The following is a 16010-nucleotide window of genomic DNA, read 5'->3' on the forward strand; positions in this document are numbered from 1 at the left end:
ACATAATCATGTTTTAAAGTGTCTCTGGGTTTGTTTTCAGAATAAACACATTCAAACAATTTTGGTGGGACAGAGTCCAAACTCCAGATATTGTGTTGATATATTATATTGATATTCAAATGTGTCAAAATGGTAATGACGTGTATCTCAAAAACTTGAAGTGCTAGCTTAATTCCGATTTCATATATGAAAATCAGTGTAAAAAATTTAATAAAGAGCTGCTCTGAAGTTCCCAGTAGTAAACAAAAACTATATTTTTGAAAGTAGGGTGAAATGACACCTTTTATTGGCTAACTAAATAGATTACAAATGAAGCTTTCGAGGCAGCTAAGGCCCTTTCATCAGGCAAGGTGCCATTTCACCCTACTTTCTCCTGGATCAATCTATGACTAACACAGTACAACACTCTACTGCTAGTGTTATCAATAGTAATTGGCTAGTAATTAACAAAGAGGGCGGAACGAGAACTTGCAGCCACGGTGCCCCTCCAGGATCGGTGTTTGACAGCCGCGAGTGTTAATGCAGTGTGTCTTCCCATTGCTGTTTTTATTAGCCATGCCTACGTCAATCTGTTCAGTCCAGTAAAGCACACTCTTGTAGCCCCTTCTGCCAAGTTCAGGCCTAAAACACTGTTAGCTTCAGTGAGCACAGCTCACTTTATAGACTCCAATTCTCGCTTAAAAAAAAAAAAAAAAAAAAAAGCACCCACTCACTTGTCATCTTTTCCTAAAAGCTGATTTTTGTTTCTCGCTCTTTTTTTTTTTTTTTTGATGTGGCACACCACACCCTAGATATCCTTGCAGTTCCACTCAGAACAGCATGCTTGGGTTGTCCTCCGCAATATCAGAGGAGTTCATTGGCAGCTCAAAAGAGTTCCGGCCTCTGCTCATATGATCTTAATTCTAATCACTTAAAAATGCACACACCCTTTACATTTTTTCCCTTGATGATGAAACATTACCTGCCTTCATCCAGAAGAACACACCTTGGCTCACCTGGAAAATAACAAAAACTACTAGACCCCTTTGAACAGCTTAACAAGAGGCATTTTTCTTTAAACAAAACTTTCCTACACTGAGATATACAGCATATGATGAACGGTCAGATGTCTGTGGGCCTGAATTTGAAAGGAGTATTCTAGATTGCTGATTATGTTAACAACAACAACATTTATTTATATAGCACACTTTCATAAAAAGGTAGCTCAAAGTGCTTTACATAATGAAGAAAAGAAAAATAACAGACAAGAAATTAAAATAAGACAACATTAGTTAACATAGAAAAAAAGTACGGTCCGATGGCCAGGGTGGACAGAAAAAACAAAAAAAAAAACTCCAGAAAGCTGGAGAAAAAAATAAAATCTGCAGGGGTTCCAGGCCACGAGACCACCCAGTCCCTTCTGGGCATTCTACCTAACATAAATGAAATAGTCCTTTTTGTAGTTAGGGTTCTCACGGAGTCACTTGATGCTGATGGTCATACAGACTTCTGGCTTTTAATCCATCCATCATTTTTGGAACATCATGGTACTTAGAGTAGATGGTGGTGGCACAAGCTAAGTTAAGTATATAAGAGTAGATTCTGTGTACTAAAACAGGCAAACTGGACTTTCTAGCATTTGTGGTTGGTACTGCATGCTTCTTGCTTTAGAACAAAATCAGCATCAATACAGAAAACCTCAAAATCAAGTATCCTGCTATCACTGAATTTTTAACCATATACTACAATATACCTTTGGGCAGTCAATGTGGAGGAGGGCCAGCACCTTTCAAATGCCACAATTAAGAGATGTGCAGAATGTAGATCAACTTTAACATTGAAGACAAAGGTGGTCAGTCAGGTTGAGGAGCATGCACTGGTATACCACCACAAGACGAAACAGCACGGGATCCTGGTTGGACACCCCTCAGGGAGACGTAGTCCAGTCCCACCTTCCGGAAAATGACCCTCTTTCTGCCGTTGCCAATTGTTATGAGGGCGTCCCCTTGGCCTGGTCCAGACGCTCGGGTCCTCAACAATGAGGATCCTGCAAGCCAGATCACCACTGGGGATTTGCTCCACTTGGCCGTAGTGCTCCCTCTGACGCTCCTTCACAATGCAGGTAACGTGCTTCATTTGGGACTTCATGAGCAGTGGCTTATTCAACCCAAAGTCAAATCAGTGGTACCCAAGAATTCTCTGAAGAGACACAGGACCGAAGGAGTTCAGTCATCGTCTCAGCTCACTGGACAGCATATATGGTTGTGAGACCAAGGAGGGAAAAGTAATAAAGAATTGAACAGGGACTGTGCATGGGGGGCTATAAACCTACACGCACACGTAAGCCTTAATTGGACGGGATTAGTTTTACAACAGGAGGCGAGGTAAACTCAGTGATTTACCATCACTGCCAGCATTTTCCAGTTCCCTTTAGTTAATGTCTGCATACTGTCAGTTTGGACCACATTACCAACTTTTATTTGTAAGAACAATAAGTCAGTGACAGCCCCACATCCACCCACTTTTCAATATAAATCGTGTATATCAGCACGCCAATGGACCTCCGAGGGGAAATAACACTCCCCACCCGATGCCATTCAGCGTGTATATTAAGGAGTAAACTGAGAGTTCTTTTTTCCCTCCACTTCAGGCACTAGACATATCAATTATTACTGGAGGACCTCTGTAACTTTAGTCCCATTCGAACCGCTCAAATGACAGAATTTAACGGGACTAGATTAACCTGGGGTTATTTTTCATAGCCTTTTTACAAAAGGGTAAAAGTCTACGTAATTTTTACTGAGATGTGAACACGAAGTCCGTGAAAACGATACTGACATAAGTGATTTGGCTGGTACTAAAATTACTGGGGCCTTCCAGAAAAAATGACTTCACACCACCTCCTGGTGTAAACCTAATCACGTCTGAATGGACTTTAGTGGCCGCTTTATTAGGTGAATCTGTTCATTAAGGCAAATAGTCTGCTCCTCCAAATAGCCATTATGTGCTTGCGGCTAAACATATATACCTCAATGAACAGCATGCTTACACTGACGTATGGAGCGAATGGACTAAAGACCCTTACCTGGCCTGGAGGCCAATATAATGGAGAGACTATGGGAGACAATATATAAAGACTACATACTCCCCTGACAAGCTAGATGACAGTGTCACTGGGCCTCGGTACCTGTTGGACAGATGCAGGGTAGGCTGGGAACTGTAGTCCCGTGGGCCAACCCTGTTGGGTTCTGTGGGTACTACAGGGGAAGCTGGTGGGGTTTGGAATTCTTACTTTCTGGGACATATGCTTGTCCCAGAAGTGCTTTCTACAGCCATGCCCTAGAACTCCAGCTGCTCTGCTTTACCAACTCAAAAGACCAAATCACAGTAAACTCATTGCACCATGTGGTTGGTTTTGTTTTGATGTACTTCTGTTTTTTATGTGAGAGCTCATACAAGCAAATAGAAAACTTATCCTTAACTCAAGAGAAACAGTACTAGGAACATGTGATCAAACGATTATTTTCAGATCCCTTTTGTTGTCTCAAACACGCCTCAGCAACATAGAAGGCATTGAAATCTTTTATCCAAACTCAAAGAGGACATATTTGGTAAGTTTTTATGCTTTTATCTTCCACTAGAGCCTTGTGCTCCAAAGGGTTCATTGTAAAATGCCAGGGCTGGATATGAATTTTTTAAAATGTATGGAAAACTTAACTTTAGGACATCATTGTTGTGCCAAGTTCAGCACAAACCAAATTATTAAGTATGCGGACGACACGACAGTGGTGGGTCTCATTCGAGGTGACGGGGAGGGGGATTACAGAGAGGAGGTGAAGTCATTTGTGGAATGGTGTGATAAAAACAATCTGATACTGAATGTCGAAAAAACAAAAGAACTGGTGATCGACTTCAGTAAGAAACAGCTGATACACATCCCGGTCTACATTAAGAACACTGCTGTGGAAATTGTGCAGTCTACTAAGTTCCTGGGAGTTAATGTGACGAACAACCTCACCTGGTCCCTGCACACCTCCTCCGTCATCAAGAAAGCTCACCAGCGCTTGATCTTTCTGCGGAGGCTAAAGAGGGCCCATCTCAGTAAGTCAGTCCTCACCACTTTTTACAGAGGGACCATAGAGAGCGTGCTAACCAGCAGCAGCTCTCTGTGGCAGGAGAGCTGCAGCGCTTCGGACTGGAAAGCACTGAGGAAAGTGGTGAGGGCTGCGGAGAGGATCATTGGAGCCCCGTTGCCAAATGTACAAGATTTGGCAAAACAACGCTGTCTGGCCAGAGCTGTGCAGATTTCTAGAGACCCAACTTATCCTGCCTCTGAACTCTTTTCCCTCATGCCCTCAAGCAGAAGGTACTGCAGCCTGAAATGTAGAACTACCAGGTTTAAAAACAGTTTTTTTCCTACTGCCGTTCGTCTTTTAAATGAAGCATTCTAGTATTTTATTGTAGGCTGATTTTAACTATGTGTTTTTATTAATGTCTTGTGCATCGTATTTTCGTTCTGCAGCACATCTTGGATGTTCTGCTGAATGACAAATAAAATTGAATTGAATTGAATCATTCTTCATGGCAAATGCATATATGTTCATGTTTGTGAAGAAATAACAGACTTACCCTTAAGCCACTCAATTGGGTCCCAACTACAATCAGGTTTTCAGCAGACCAGCAGGACATAAGATTGCTAAAGATTTGGGATCCTCAATTGACCACATCAGAGCAGGACCAACACAAGACTGTCTTTTCAGATCGACCGACCACTTGAACTGCTGCCAGACACAAACGTCCGCATCCAGTGACAGGACAGTGATGAACAGGCTTCTTGCTTCGCATCTTTGAGTATTTGCCACACTTCCTAGAAGTCTGACCCTCAGCAGAACACCACCAGGCCACACGTAGCTGCTGTGGACACAACTGTGGTGAAGAAAGGTGAAGTTTAGGTGTTGCTCAGGCTTGCCGTCTTTCCTGACCTTAATGCTATACCACTGAGAACACGAAATTCTGACAGTCAGAACTTTGCCAGGCCCTTCTGTCAGAATGGAATAACATCTAACAAGTGCAGATTCAGAGACTCTTTTGCTCTGGGTGTCAGACATGTAAAGTAGTGGTACCTGCAGGAGGTGGTCAGTCACACAAAATACAGGTGGACTGAAAAGTGACTGCTACTGAAGTTCAAAGCTGGTACTGCTTTTCCGTTTTTGCTGTCATACCGTCCCCCCCTTTACTTTAATTTGTTTATTGTTAGTTTCAGGCCAACAATGAGCATAACCTTCCCTACCCTCACACCAATACTGTAGTGAGGCCAGTGTACGGCAGCAGTTTAAAGTGAGATGGAATCAAAAAAGATGGATCAGAAGTGTAATAATTGGCCAAGGTCATAACGTGATGAGTTTTGTGAAGGTTCGTTCCATAAATCCCATTGTCTAACTTTAGCTGGACTCCCCTTGTATTGTATTATGTATATATATATATATATATATATATATATATATATATATATATATATATATATATATATATATATATATATTAGTACACACACATTTTACATACAGTATATACATTTTTATATACACTGTTCAAAGAATGAAGGGAACACTTAATCATCACAGTTTAACACCAAGTCAGTTAAGCTTTTGGGATGTCAGTCTGCCCAGTTAAGAAGCAGAAGCGACTGTGAATCATCTTCACCTGCTTTGGTTCAAATGAAAGTGACGGCAGGTGCAATGGAGAGGCAACAGCAAGACAATCCCAAAAAAGGGAATAGTTTTACAGATGGTGGCCACAAACAATTGTTCTCTCCTTATCGTACCTGACTGATTCTACCTTTGTGTTTACTAGTGGTGTTGTCACTACTGGTAGCAGCCAATTCAGGTTGCACAGGTAGTCCAGAACCTCTAGGAAGGCACAACCACACATGCCGTCACAAGAAGGGTCTCTACGTCTCCCAGCACAGTCTCAAGAGCATGGAGGAGATACCAGGAGACCGACCGTTACATGAAGAGAGCTGGGCATGGCTATAGAAGGGCATCAACCCAACAGCAGTGCTGGTATCTGCTCCTTTGTTTAAGGAGGAACATGAGGAGTACTGCCAGAGCCCTACAAAATGACCTCCAGCTGGCTACTGGTGTGCATGTTTCTGACCAAACTGTCAGAAACAGACTCTACGAAGGTGGTGAGAGGGCCTAATGTGCCCTGCACCATACAGTTTGACTGGCATTCGCCAGAGAATACCACAATTGGAAGATCCGTCATTGGCTCCACGTTCACTTCACAGATGAGAGCAGGTTGACATTAAGCACATGTCACTAACACCGCCTTCATTCCCTTCTGCAGTTCAGACAGGCAGCCCCAGGTTGATGGCTAACACCCACCTTCAGCTCCCAGATGGCTCCGCCCCTTCCACCCAAGGCACAATAAAACCAGGCCACCCGAGAGGATGGCGGCTCATTCCGAGTCCAGACAGCGAAGGAGATGGAGCTCCCTATAGCACAGCTTCAATTTGTTTATGATTAAATCGACCAGGCTGGCCATTGTTTTGACCATTTGCATGTGCAGAAACACTGACATTTTTTTCTGTTTCATTTTTTTGTTTTGGCAATGCCTTCAATTAAACAGGATAGCCTGGTTGCTGCCCCAACTATTTTTTTTACTAGTTCTCTCTCACAGTCTGTCCACCGGTCACAACACACTTGTACACGAATACTCACACACAGGGCATGCTGATAGTTATATCTGCATACTGATGTCCTTGTGAAATTCACTTCACTTCCCTTTCCACAGATTTCTATATCCACTTCAGATTATAAACTGTCCCTTTTTTGTTGTAAAACAATTTGCTTTAACTTCATTTCCTACGTGTTCTGTAATGTGCAGCACTGGCAACTCATAAAACTTGAATCCCACCTGGGGGTGTCCTCAGTGGTGACTTGGCATATTTTCTTGTGGTTTCTTCAGGGATGCTGACACATTTAAATGACACATTATTTAAACATCGACTTCCACTGCCATTACATTCGATTCACACAGCATGTATGTTTTGTCACCAGGGTAACTGCGCTGGATGGCATAACAATCAACACCAGTGGGGCAATCACATAGTAACAAAAGTAAAAAAATAAAAACAACATCATCACACTAGAACTTCTAAACATATTACAGAAATCACTGGGCAAGTAAATCAATGATGTGGAGGTCAACAAACCAAGCATTACCTTTATATTTTATTTCTCAATTTCATCCTGACACTCTAGACAACCCTGGACCTGCAGAGCTTACAGATTTTTCTTCCAACTGATTTCTTAACTCCACCTTTTCTATTAACTGAATATATTTCATCAGCCGGCTAACCCAGCTCTACATTTATAGTCTCAGAAATGGCTGGCAGTGAAGGCCCCACATCATACAATTTACAACGATACTGAAGTGTTCTCACAATCTTCGGTGAGCAGAAGTTCTCAGTTCAGTCTCTAGTTGAGAACTTTACAACCCTGCTTACACAGCCGTTACAGTCAATTTAACTAGAGGCCAAATCCTGTAATTACTAGAGCACATCCACTAGATGCCTGACCTCATTACTATTCGGATTCAGTTCAGTCAGAATGGACCTTGAGTGGTCATGTGTAACTATACCAGTAATGTTATTCTGTATACTAGGGATGATGGGTGTCACAGTGGCACTGCTCCCTCGCAATAAGGAGACCGGAATTCACATCCCAGGTGCTCCTTGTGTACAGCTTGCTTGTTTTCCCCATGTCCATGTGGGTCCCCCCCCCCCCAAAGTGCTCTGGTTTCCTACCACAGTCCAAAGACAAGTAGGTTAGGCAATGCTAAATTGTCCCGTGTGCGTGTGTATGTGTGTGTGCGTGTGTTTTAAAAAAAATAACAGTGGGAGGTCGGGTTTTTAGTTACAGGGCCCCTAAACTGTGGAATGGTCTGCTTGCTACTATAAGAGATGCCCCTTCAGTCTCAGCTTTTAAAGACTCACTACTTCAGTTTAGCACACCCTGACTAGAGCTGCTGATTAACTGTACAGACTGCATCTCTGTTGTTAGTCATTAGTGCTAACATGATAGTTATAATTTGTTACTAACCCTCAAACATTGTTTCTCTTCTCGGTACTCAAATGTGGCACTTGGTGCCACGGCCCACCTGCCAAATTGTTTTGCCTGCCTAAGGTAAAGTCATCCCTGATGGAGGATCACGGGAATCATGGAGTAGAGGGGTCCTTTCATTGTATTGGCTGGCCCAGCGCTGTTTCAACTGTGGAATGCCCAAATGGGGGAGGCAGCTTGATGGCCGAGGTCTCCAGGACTCTAAACAAATCCAAATCATATTATGTGATACCATCTACTGTTAAATTCTGCTCCATACTTGTAAATTTTTTATTTTTATACTGTATTGAGGATTTGTTCTGTTCTGTGTATTATATTGTATTGACCCCCTTCTTTTGACACCCACTGCACGCCCAGCCTACCTGGAAAGGGGTCTCTCTTTGAACTGCCTTTCCCAAGGTTTCTTCCATTTTTTCCCTACAAGGGTTTTTTTTTGGGAGTTTTTCCTTGTCTTCTTAGAGAGTCGAGGCTGGGGGGCTGTCAAGAGGCAGGGCCTGTTAAAGCTCACTGTGGCACTTCTTGTGTGATTTTGGGCTATACAAAAAATAAATTGTATTGTATTGTATTGTGTGTGTGTTCACCCTGCGGTGCACTGGTGCCACATCTAGGGATTGTTCCTGCGCTGTGCCCGACTCTTGCTTGGATACACTCCAGCTGCCCTACAACGCTACTCTAGATAAGCGGGTTAGGATGATGTCACAGGGAATGCCTCTTCACTGAGGGGACCGGGGGAGCAAGCATGGGCAGCACAGTACCTCCCCTGGCACATTAGATGGCAGCCCTCATGGGTTGCAGTGGTGCCTCGGATTCCCGTAGAACTTCATGGAAGTTGGAGTTACCTACAGCCCTGTTGGGATCCGACGGTGCCGCCAGTGGGTGCTACAACAGCTGCTGAGCCCTCTTGGGTGGATTTTCCACCACACCTGGAAGAGCTGCCAGAAGTAAGTCAATGAGCACCTGGAGCACTTCTGGGGGGGGGGGGGGGCGTTATAAAAGGAGCTAGCAGTCTCCACTCCAGGAGCCAGAGTCAGGAGGAGGGAGATGAAGCTTGCCGAGGACGAGTGGAGGGAGAAAGAAAAAGAATAAGAGAAGGAAAGTGTTGGGATTGCGCTTATGTTTGGGACTGTGTTGTGTACTTGTGGGAACAGGGAAGACGTTGCCCACAAGTGAAGAAACAAAAATAAAACTTGCATTTTTATAAGTGTGCCTCCTGTATCTGTCTGTATTAGGTTAAACGCTGGTAGAGCGCCATCTATTGTCACAACGAATATTTTATTTTTCTGAAAAAAGAAAATATATTAGACCTTCATTTCCTCATGTTTTTCCAATAGTTATTTCTTAAACATCTAGTTTTTCATGAACAATCATTGTAATAACCAAACCCTTTAAGTTGATGTTAATGGTAAATTTCCCTTAGTCTGCCTGAACGTGAATATGATGAAGCTTAACATAGATAACAGAAGACCCCTATAAGTTACAGAAAATGGAATATTTATAATCTAAAGTCTGTGTGGCAGTAGAATTGCCCATAGACTGAAGACAAACAGCTGGGCAGAAACAGGAACAGTCAGACAGAGAGATATGAAGGGTATAGAGTTTGCTGACCGTCCGTTGCATAGAATAACACATAGAAACCTTAAGGAATGTAACCTACTGTAGATATTTAAGCAGAATCTCACAAGTTTTTCTTTTCTCATTTCCTTTGTTGTGTTTTCTCACTTTCTTGCATGAACGGTTTGCTTTGAATTTCATTAAAATCTTTAAAACGAAGACACTTTGGACCGTCAAGTATTTTTCTCACGATTCATGCTAGTGCCGGAGTGTCTATCTGGTGGCTGCATTTGAACTATTTGTGCACCATTTGGAAGCCTTTGTCAAACACAGCTGGATGCAAAATGATCATTTGTTAATTGATATCTAATAGTTAAGACAAAAAAAAAAAGTAGAAAATCAGAAGTGAACAAGCTAGTGAAATTAAACAAAGCAGCAAACGACTGAATTGAGCTCTGTGCAGTAAAAGCCAGAAGGTTCTGCCTCCACCGTTATGAGGAATAAAACTTGGGCAGCTGAACATCTCTGAACTTGCCAAGAGGGAGCTATGGTTTGTAATCGAACTGAAAAAAAGAAACTCAATTAACAGTCGGTTAAACTCAAATTAATAAACTGACTGCGACTAAACGTTCAAACGCTGCAGGGGCTTTGCGGCCGTGTTGTTTGATTTATAATTGTACGTGTTCTTAAACTGCGCCACACACAATAGCTCTGCTCTCCATGCTACCCTGTTCCATCTGGAGCACCAGGGGAGCTACGCACATCTCCTCTATTGATTGTAGCTCTGCTTTTAACACCATCCTCCCTCACAGATTGGTGTGCAAGCTGCTAGCCCTGGGACTCCCGTATTCCACCTGTCTATGGATTAAAGAGTTCCTGACAGACCACACACAAAGGGTTAGGGTGCGCCCTCACATCTCCTTGGCCATCAGCATCAGCACCGACTCTCCTCAGGGCTGTGTGCTGAGCCCCCTGCTCTTCATGCTGTACACACATGACTGCGCCTCTGCCCATTTGTTATAATATTAAACTTAATGTCACTGTGTCTGTGCACACTGTTATGGATTCATTCATACAGGCAGACCAAGTATGGAACGCAGGGGCTTACCGAGCCAAGCACAGGACTAGAGAGCCCAAGACAACTGGAGAATTGAATAGTCAGCCTAAAGACTAGTATATTTCTGTCCTCTGTCAGCACAAAATCCTCTTTCCTTGTTGGGAGAATGAGAACTGCAAGTAGGCATTGTGCTATTCCTGTATTTTTGAAGGTGGGGTTTGATTCCTTTCCTTTCCTTGTTTGGAGACCAGAGAGAGCCTCCACATGGAGAGACCAGTATATAAGGCTTGTACTGCTGTCAAGACACTCAAAGCTAAACGGACGGAAGATTATGTCCTCTGTCTGGAAAATCCTTTCAGCGTGGCAACGAAAGATGGCAGACTGCGTAGATCAAGACTCCCACATTCTTGATGGGAAGCTTATGACAGACTCTGTCTGTATTACCGCGTAAGCCGATATTAAACAAAGCTAAGTTATCCTTATACTTCTCATGTAATCTTGTGACCGCCATATTGCATGCTGGGGGGTGGGGATAACACCTTTTTAATTTATAATTATTTAAATTCAGGTTAATTAAAACGCTGCAATTGAAAAGAACACATTTCCGGAGAGCTAATGCCTCTTAAGGAAACACCACCACAGCAACATCATCGTCAAATTCGCAGACGACACCACTGTGGTGGGGCTCATCTCTGGGGAGGATGAGTCCACCTACAGGGACGAAGTGGAGCGGCTGACAGCACGGTGCACTGACAACAACCTGCTCCTGAACACAATTAAGACCAAGGAGCTCATTGTGGACTTCAGGAAAAAGAAAAACGGACATCAAATGACTCTACATCAGAGGGGACTGTGTGGAGAGGGTGTCCGACTTCCGCTTCCTGGGAGTCCACATCATGGAAGACCTGTCCTGGGGTGTGAACACAGCAGAGAGCTGGCGAAGAAGGCTCAGCAGAGACTTTATTTCCTGAGAGTCCTCAGGAAAAATAACATCCCCCAAAAACTGCTGGTGTCCTTCTGTCGCTGCTCTATCGAGAGTATCCTGTGCTACTGCCTCTGCGTGGAGTTTTCCAGCTGCACAACAGCGCAGAGAAAAACACTTCAGCGGGTTGTAAAGACTGCCCAGGAGATCATTGGCTGTTCTTTACCCTCTCTGGATGAACTGCACGGCTCTCGCTGCCTCAGGAAAGCTCTTTTTCTCGATAAAAGCACAAAACATGTGTGTTACGTTCACCACCGACTCCTTACTGCCTAGGTTTGCATACACTTGCCTTCCATTGATCGATTTATTTATAAAGGTTGACCAAAGTGCTGTACAATAAAACTCAACATATAAGACACACAATAACCAAAGGGTAAAAGAAACAGAAACACAGAAGAGCTGAAGAAATTCACAATAAAAAAGTACACAGATAGTCAACATCTCACACTGGGTTAAAGGCCAGGGAGTAAAAGTGTGTTTTTAAATAAGATTTAAAGACAGCAAGCGAAGAAGCCTACCTAACGTGCAATGGCAAATCGTTCCAGAGTTTTGGAGCTGCAACTGAAAGAGCCCAATCACCTCTACATTTGCATTGTGTCTTAGGAATAAGTAAAAGCATCTGGTCTGCTGACCTGAGAGAGCGAGACGGTACATAAGGGTGCAGCAGCTCTGAGAGATAAAATGGGGCACAACCATTAAAGGATTTAAAAACAAATACAAAGATCTGAAAATGGATTCGAAAATGAACTGGAAACCAGTGAAGTGAAGGCAAAATTGGGGTAACGTTCTCATCCTTGCTTGTACCAGTTGAAAAATCGAGCAGCGGCATTTTGCAAAGGGCTGTAGGCGAGCAATGGAGGCCTGGCTAATTCCAAAAAGAAGTGCACTGCAGTAATCTAGACGAGAGATTATAAAACCATGTATCACTGTTTCAAGGTTGTGTTTAGACAAAACAGGCTTGATTTTTGACAGCTGCCTGAAATGGAAAAAGGAAGATTTTACCACTGCGTTCACGTGGCTATCAAGTTTTAAAGTAGACTCCATTTCCACACCTAAATTTGTGATCATGGATTTCTCATATTGAGCAACAGTGGGTAGGCTGATGCATTGGTCAAGCACCCCTTCCAATGTTTGTTCCTGTTTGTACCTGATAACTGCTAGAATGAGCTCTGGCTCCTCGAGACACTGAATTGTATTAATGGAGTTGGATGGACCATTCAAAGCAGGGCATGGTGCACCACGTGGCCTTACTCAAGACGTGAGAGTGTCTGTCTGCAGCTGGATGCGTAGAGCACCACCCTTTGTGAATAGTCTATACATTCAGAAGAATCTGCTGAGATATTACAAGCCTTGGAAGCATCAGATGTAAAGATTTGGTTTTCAGGCTGGATGTCCCAGCACAGACTCAACTAGAATGTCCAGGAGGAGGTTGGCAGCCAGTTAGCCGAGGTCTCCAGGACTCTACCTTCATCTGTTACAATTGTCTGCCTGAGATGGAAACCTACATGTAGAGATAACCCATAGAGTGAAGTGTGAAGGTATCAGGAGCATTCTGTGATCAAAGAATTAAGATGAAGGTTAAAGGTGAGGTTTTTAAGACAGTGGTAAGACCAGCAATGATTAATGGCGCTGAGGCAAGGGCAAGAAAGGGAGCAGAGGAGAAGAAGTTAGATGTGGCAGAAATGAGAATGTGCAGACGGATGAGTGGAGTTACAAAAAAGGACAAAATAAGAAACGAGACAATCAGAGGTGCAAGAAAAACAGGAGAAATATCTACAAAAGTGCAGGAAAGTAGACTGAAGAGGTGTGGACATGTGATGAGGAGAGACAATGAATATGTGGGCAAAAGAATGATGGAAGTGAAGGCACAGGGAAAAGAAAACAAGGGTGGCCAAAGTACAAGAAAATCTGAAGGAAAAGGCTTGACTAGCGAGGAGGTGTGGGACAGAGCTGTTTGGAGTAGAGGGAAGGGATGAAGAAGAAGACGACAAAGAAGGAAGATGGATGGATGGACAGATGGATTCATACTGTTTGAAGTTTTAGGGTGTTGTACCATGTTAGCCATTATGAAGGTAATGAGAAATCAAGCAAAATGACACCTTTTATTAGCTAACTAAAAAGATTACAATTTGCAAGCTTTAGAGGCAACTCAGGCTCCTTCTTCAGGTAAGATGTAATGATTGCAAGAAGCGGCCTGAGTTACCTCGAAAGCTTGCATGTTGTAATCTTTTTATTTAGCTAATAAAAGGTGTCATTTTGTTAACGTCTCAATGCTGTTTGAAAAAAAGTCATCATCCAGTTTCAAAACTTGGTTCCGGACTACTGTAAAATGCAACGACTTCGCCTTTAATGGCCCCGCTTTCCTCTGCATTTAAACGGGAAGGCACCGTTTACTAGCAATTAGGGCTCCGTGTTATTTTTTTTTTGCAGTTTTACTAAGGACAAGGACGTCACGAAAAGTCAGCCTCGGTCCTCCCCGGCGTGTGTGTTTCAACCCCACATACCCGACGTCTTAATCACGCAGCGCTTTGGCAGAACCATCTGTAGCACCGGGCAGCAGGGATTTCCGTTATAATGGGATGGAAAAATCGAGTCTGTGAGGGTGTGGTGCAACGTAGTTCTGCGTGGGTCAAGGACGCTGAAAACTATTTGTTTTTCTTTTTTATTATTGCTCTATGTAGTTTAACCACGGCTTTTAAATATACGTAGACTCTTAAATTCATGCCACAAATCCACATACTTCAGTGTGTTTTTTACATTTACATTTGCAACATTTAGCAGACGCTCTTATCCAGAGCGACTTACAACAGTGCTTTTATTTGCTAAGAAACGCGATACGGGGGGAGAGGATGGCGCCAAGGCAAAGGAGACTGTCGCTTACCGTGGGTCGTTTCCAGGTGACACCCCGCGTTTTAGACGAGTTCGGCGCCAGCTCTCTGAAGCCCAGCACGGTCGGATGGGCAGGGAAGGTGTCGTCGCAGAAGAGCTTGCCGGACTGCAGGCACTGCTGCCGGAGCGCCTCGAAGTCCTGGCCCAGGTACTTGACTGCATTATAGTTGCTGCCCACCCCGGCTGCAAGAGCCCGCTGGTGCTGGATCTTGGAGGCGATACCCGACATTCTCCTCACTCGAGTTAGTGTTGTCCCTGCGGTGTGTCTGTGAGTTTCTTTAGCATCCGCGGCATGAAGTTTAATGCGCAGGGTGGGGCGTGCCGCGCCGGAGATACAGGGAGTAGCGTTTGCTGTCAGCTGGCACGAGCCCGAGTGACGCGGACACGGCGCCAGCCACCGCCTTCTCCCCGCGCGTGCGCGCACACGCGCCCTCAGTCCATTTGCGTCTTCGAGCTCCTTCAAAGATAACAGAAGTGAGCCACGAGACGCTTTATTCAAGTAAGGACCGCTTTTCGTGCTTAATAAATTTAACTATTTAACTCCGCCACAAATATATACAGTACATTTAATATACTTTATCAAAATGTACTCATTTATGTTGTGAATTTTAAAGAAAATGGATTGTTGAGTAAAACAAATCTGCGCCAGGTGCGCATCCGACCCTTGGATTTTATACGTGTGCGCGCATCTGTTACTTGGTAAGCAAATCAAGGCTGCCTTTGCCAGGACGGGACGCTCAGGCCATTTCGTGACTTACCAAAACTCAAGCTTACGGTTCCAGATTTGAGATCCTTAGAGTACGGAGGCGTATTTGGGCCACAGGGAAGAAGAAAAAAAAAGTTGGGACACAGTGAAGAAAAAAGGTTCTATTTCGGGATTGAAATAAAAATTTCCACTCGAATCTCCCAAAGTCTACTTTAATCTCGTCCCATATTTCATCGTTAAAGTTGAATGTCGTACACTCAATCTTAAAATCGATGTTTAACTACAGTTTCTCAAACCCCATGGCGCGTTAACGACTCAGTTGTTAATCATACTTGCTTCCTCTTACAACAAAGGCAGTGATCGCCACACAGAACACAATATTCTATGACATTACATCCTTCGGAACATTTACAATACTAAGATTTATACGTGATAATCAATTTCATGATGAAATACATTAAAGCACCCATATTACATTTTACAGGTTACATTGGGAGATTGGGAAATTTTGGGATTAAAGTGGATATTTTGATGAAATAAACTACAAAATTAAAAACCTCAAAAATTCGAAGAATCTTAACTCTCCTCTAATAAGTCAGTGGGAAACCGATGTTTTATATTATTTAAAATTGGAAAAAATCAAATTCTCAGTTAGGGGATCTGTACAGAATTTTTTCAAAACCTGGCAGGATTTAATCAATAATATTTTAGAATAAGAAT

The 16010-nt window shown here is 43.3% G+C and overlaps 1 protein-coding gene across 1 annotated transcript in view; it reads right to left on the reverse strand.

Annotated features, from left to right (window-relative positions):
- Window positions 1–14996, reverse strand: part of capn2l (calpain 2, (m/II) large subunit, like) — a 50949-nt gene extending 35953 nt beyond the window's left edge. The window contains exon 1 of the mRNA XM_028820971.2: window positions 14577–14996. Within this exon, the coding sequence (XP_028676804.1) occupies window positions 14577–14813 (237 nt within the window). The 5' untranslated portion in view covers window positions 14814–14996. The remainder of the gene's footprint in view (window positions 1–14576) is intronic.
- Window positions 14997–16010: the final 1014 nt, after the last annotated feature.

This window comes from Erpetoichthys calabaricus, chromosome 15 (genome assembly GCF_900747795.2).
Source record: "Erpetoichthys calabaricus chromosome 15, fErpCal1.3, whole genome shotgun sequence".
Taxonomy (NCBI): Eukaryota; Metazoa; Chordata; class Cladistia; order Polypteriformes; family Polypteridae; genus Erpetoichthys; species Erpetoichthys calabaricus.